This window comes from Petaurus breviceps, unplaced genomic scaffold (genome assembly GCF_028583685.1).
Source record: "Petaurus breviceps papuanus isolate PSGF00001 unplaced genomic scaffold, PetGlider_PUasm1.0 318147, whole genome shotgun sequence".
Lineage (NCBI taxonomy): Eukaryota > Metazoa > Chordata > Mammalia > Diprotodontia > Petauridae > Petaurus > Petaurus breviceps.
The window spans coordinates 1-5,383 of NW_027186079.1; the positions used below are offsets into that span (position 1 = coordinate 1).

Below are 5,383 nucleotides of genomic sequence, written 5' to 3' on the forward strand. Positions count from 1 at the left end.
ATCTATCTATCTATCTATCTATCTATCTATCTATCTATCTATCTATCTATGTGTGTGTATGTGTGTATGTATATATGTATGTATATATATATAATTCATCTCTTGATTATAAATCATATTTAATGTATGACATTTGTGTTCTCATAATGTCCAGTTTATCATAATTTGCAGTTGCAGGAAGTTAATTCCTATGTTCCCCACCAGCTGGCACCATCTCATATCTAATGGCAATAAGAGGATCATAATGGTGATAAGGAGGAGGAAGAAGAGAAGGGGGACAAATGGCATACAGTTGTTTTAAAGTTTTCAAATTGCTTTACATGCATTGTCTCACTTGATCCTCAGAACTTCATGTTGCAAATGCTAATGGTATTATCCTTACATTACAGATAGGGAAAGTAAGGTTCACAAAAGGGAAATAATCTGTCCATGGTTACAAAGATAGGAACCATCAGAAACTGGATCTGATCACAGGTTGTCTTGATAGTGAGTTTACCACTATGTCACTTTACCTTCTAATATGAAGGCTAAGGTAAAAATTTTAGCTTGGATTTAAAAAGTCTCCTTAAGAATTGCCACAGTCCTACCCAAAACACAGAGTTGAGCACATGTCATACTTATCAAATAAATTGACTGGTTTCCATTCTCCTTCTTCTCCCCAAGTCTTTGTACACACCAATTTTATTTTAAGCCATGAATGCAGCATTCTGTAGTATGTCCCAATTTTTATAACCCTGTGTTTTCCCTGTGAATAATAAGATTTTCTGCACCAAATTAGAGGGCATAATGGTGGTGAATGAATCCCAGCAGAAGATATCCTAAATGACGCCCATTCTTCATTCTACTCTACAAATAACCTGCCTGTTCACCAACTTCCTCATAGAGGCCTTCACTTCCTGGTTTCTCAGGGTATAAATCACAGGATTCAGCAAGGGAAAGATGACAGTGTGAAAAAGGGCCACCACTTTGTCAGCTGGGAAGGACCTAAAAGGGCGGGTGTAAATAAAGATGGCAGGTCCAAACATTAGAAACACAATGATAACATGGGTGGTACAAGTAGACAAAGCCTTGCTCTTCCCCTCAGAAGAAGATCCTCTAACCCGAAAGAGGATGACTGCATAAGATGTCAGCAAGCCCAGGAAGCATAGAAGGGTAAGCAGTCCACTGTTGGACACCATCAGGAGTTCTACCACAAAGGTGTCAGTGCAGGCCAGCTTGATGATCTGTGGGACATCACAGAAGAAGTTGTCCAGCTGGTTTGGGCCACAGAAAGGAAGACGGACAATGAGAGCCACCTGCACAATGGAGTGAGCAAAACCCCCAACCCACAGGGCTAGCAACAACACATAGCAGACTTGGCGGTTCATGAGGGTTGCATAGTGTAAGGGTTGGCAGATTGCAATATAACGGTCAAAAGCCATCACCACAAGGAGGAACATTTCACCTGCTCCAAGGAAATGCAAGAAGAAGAGCTGAGTGATGCACCCTTGATAAGAGATGGTCTTCTTCTCATACAAGAAATCTACCAGCATCTTGGGGGCCACAACAAAAGAATAAGAAGCATCCAAGAAAGCCAGATTTCCCAGGAAGAAATACAGAGGTGCTGTGAGAGCAGCATCTGATCTGATGGTGATGATGATAAGAATGTTCCCAGGAAGAACAATCATGTAAAATGAGAAGATTAATATAAAGACTAAGAGTTGAATTTCTGGAGATTTTGTTAGACCCAAAAGGGTGAATTCAGTCACTGTGCTGTTCTGTTCCATCTGCTCAACCTGGGGAATATTGTGGAATGGAAAACCATTGTAGTTATTTCAGACCCCTTCTCTACTACTAGAATTTTTCAGCAAGCCTGAAACACCTAAATCCCTCTATCTTTCATTTCCTAATGATCAGAGTTAGAAACAATGAGTTGACTTTAGAAAGACTAAAGAGTAATTCCCTAACAAAACTGCCCAAACATGTAGTAGTTTGTCTTGGAAAATAGTGACTTTGCTTCCACTTAAAGTCTTGAAGAAGAAGATGGGCAAACTCTTGTTGGTTGTAGAGGGAATCCCTCATTAACTACAAGTCAGTCTTGATGGCCCCCAAGGCTCTTTCAAATTCTGAGATTCTGTGATCATACCTATCACATACCTTTCCAGAATCTGTCCTTCTTTCTGTCTATTACTCCTTTATCCACCAACCAAGAAGTTCATTCACTGATTTATTCATACCCATGGAGACTAGAATGCCCATGTCCTAGCACTTGTACTAGCTGAGTAAAAGCTCCCAGTCAATTCTAAAATTTACTTCCTTTTTCAAGTCTAGCTTTTGCTGGTGCCTTGTGTCTACTGCTCAGTTGGCACACCTAGATTCTGATGTCCTTCTCAACTCCAGGTTCCTGAATTGTATGTTTAGGTCCTTTACTTCTTTTTTTTTTTTGCTTATTTGGAGGGAGGAAGGTAGGGTGATTGGGGTTAAGTGACTTGCCTAAAGTCACAAGGCTAGTGTTGTGTTAAGTGTCTGAGGTCACATTTGAACTCAGGTCCTCCTAACTCCTGGGGTGGTGCTCTATTCACTTTGCCACCTAGCCGCACCCTGTCCTTTACTTCTTATCTTATACACCCTTTACTGCCTATATATCCTCCTTGGACCCTGACCATTTACCTAAACTTTTACTGAATGAAAGGATATGAATTCAAACTTTACTTTTCCTACTTGCTATGAGTGTGATTTGAGGGCTTTCACTTAACCTCTCTTATCTGAGGCTTCCTCATATGTAATTTTAAGTAGTTGAACTGTTTGATTTTGAAGGTCTCTTCCATCTCTAAATGTAATTTCCTTAAGATGTCTTTTGAAAGGAGCATAGAATAATAGGAAAAACACTGAATTTAGAGATAGCAAACTTTAGCTTTGATCTTATAGACAGGTAATGTAGGAAGAATATAGAAGTAGGCAAGTAAGAGGGTCTTTTGTTTAAAATGACAACTACATCCTTATCTGCTGCTCTTCTCAATTTTTACTATTTCATCTAGTATGTTTAGATTTTGAAACAGTATTGCTTCTATATCCTCTGTTTTGGGCTTAGAAAATAACTTAGTCTAAGCTTGAACAGCTCAAATTATTGGTGGGACAGTCTGGTATTAGATATGGCTTATGACATGTTCCAAATCACTTTTAACAGATTGCACTTATGTTCTCATCTTGTTCCATTCTATGGTGCATATGTAACTTTAAATGTTCTATGGATCACGGAAGTCGAGAAAAGGGATTGGGACTCCAAGGTCAATGATGGAAACTGGTAATGGAGTGTGGACAAATATAAAGCCATTTAAAAGTATGCCTGGAATATCTTCATAAAACATTGACATTCTAAAAGAAATAATTAGAACAAAAACATTTGGAGGGCAGAAAGACGTAGTGGATAATGGTGTAATGGAACCCTAGAATCATAGTCAATGGTGAAAAGATTTTTTTTCAAGTTCTTCCTCTTTAAATCACTTAATCCCTCACCTTTAGGCAACTTTCTAAGGCTTAAAGATGAGCTGTTGATCTGCACTGGTGAAGTTTGCACACTGTTGAGTTCCCTCACCTAAGAATCCTAGACCTAGAGCTGGAAGAGATATCAGAGGCTAACTAGCACAATCCTGCATTTTACAGATGAAGAAATGAGGGTCTAAGGAGCACGTGATTTGTCCATTCTCACAAGTCATAAGGGTTGGAAGTGTAATGCATAAAATCAAGTCTAGACAAAAAACAAAGCCACTACCAACCTCATTTCAAATAGCCCTTCAAGGTTGACAAAGCACCTTCCTCATAACAATCTGGAGAAGGATATAACTAGGAATAAGGGTAGTACATGGGTGTATTTTAATTCAAATCCTGCCTTTGCCATATATCTATGTGTCTTTGGGAAAGTCATTTAATTTCTCTCACTCTCAGCCACCCCAACAATAAAATGAGGGATTTGGACAAAAGTGCTATTTAAGGTCCCTTCCATCTCTGATTCTATAAATTGTCATACCCAATTTATGGATGAGAAAATGTAAGTTCCAGAAGCTAAGGGGGTAAGGTGAGGGGACATATGAATTCCATGTTAACTGAAAATCTTAATTCCTTCATGTTGGGGAGATGACATAACATTGTACTTTTTCTTTTTTAAAGAGCTAATGTTGTACTTAGTCAACATTCCACATGTATGGATTCAGAATAGCACAAGTTATTTTCACTTTTGAAAAAAAATATATATATATGTATTTATATATACATAACAATATACTATAGAACTAGGAGGGGATTATATAATAAGCAACATCTTAGAGCTCTAAGATATTCTTTTATTTCTATTAGACTGAATTCTTTTTAAAAGAAGAATTTAAGGGATTTACTTGTCTTAGTCACATAGCTAATAAATATTTAAATTAGAAAGCACATAGATCTCCTGGCTGCAAATAGAGCACTATTTTTACCACACTATATCTCCTTGTTCATTACCTCTATTACTTATGTCTGTCCCTCTCTCTTACCAAGTAGATGGTTCAAAGGGAGCTGATGTTTGTTACCTGATTCCAAGAGTGCTATACTGAAGTAATAAGAAAGGAATTCCAATCATAAGCATGGTCACAAAGACACATAGATTTTTGTTTGATTTCTCTCCTGCTACACCAGAGAGTTAGAGAAGGTCAGACTAAGAAGAGGCTTCAGAGATCATCTGGTCCACCCAATTCACAAATCAGGAGAGTGATGCTGAACAGGACATCTCTGAAGAGGATAGAGACTTAGTGGAAACTGAACTTCTTCAAAGGATGCAAACCTAGTCTCAGTCCCTGGAAAATGAATGTGTCTTCTCTCCTCTATTCCTGTTTTGTGCCCATTAAGTTACATTCCTTTTATTCTAATGTCCTTTTGACTCAATTCTTGTGTCCCTTCCCACATTACTATTAACATTTTTATGGAGATGGATGTGTTATATGCAGGGATAGGAGTGTAAGCCCCTGTGGATCAAAGAGAACTGGTGCCTATAATTTGTTCCAAGGGTGGTTGAACAAACACCAACTCCACTATCCCCAGATATGCTTCCCATACAGAAACTGCTCTTCTGCTGTGATTAAATCAAGGCAGAAAGGTGGTGATGATGTTCATAGAGAAGAAAACCTACAGATCAACTGCTGACATACCACTACTATTGACACCAATTTTGTACCACTGGTTTTTTTTCTTTTGTTTGCTTGTTTTGTTGTGTTATATTGGTAGTGGTAGTTGTGACTGAATAAGACCTGGAGTTGGAGTCAGAAGGCTTGGATTCAAGTCTGAACTCAGATGCTGAATAGCTTTGTTACCATGGGTAAGTCCCATATCTCTGAGCCTCAGTTTCCTCACATGTAAAATAAAGAAAATAACT

The 5,383-nt window shown here is 38.3% G+C and overlaps 1 protein-coding gene across 1 annotated transcript; it reads right to left on the reverse strand.

The window, feature by feature from the left end:
• Positions 1-836: 836 nt before the first annotated feature.
• On the reverse strand, positions 837-1,766 carry LOC138167889 (olfactory receptor 4N5-like). Its single transcript, XM_069096861.1, has one exon. It carries the CDS (start codon positions 1,764-1,766, stop codon positions 837-839), a length of 930 nt encoding a protein of 309 aa, XP_068952962.1.
• Positions 1,767-5,383: the final 3,617 nt, after the last annotated feature.

What these genes read in the sequence shown, in the direction of transcription:
- LOC138167889 (XM_069096861.1), bottom strand. Translation starts at nt 1,766, where the DNA reads ATGGAACAGAACAGCACAGTGACTGAATTCACCCTTTTGGGTCTAACA.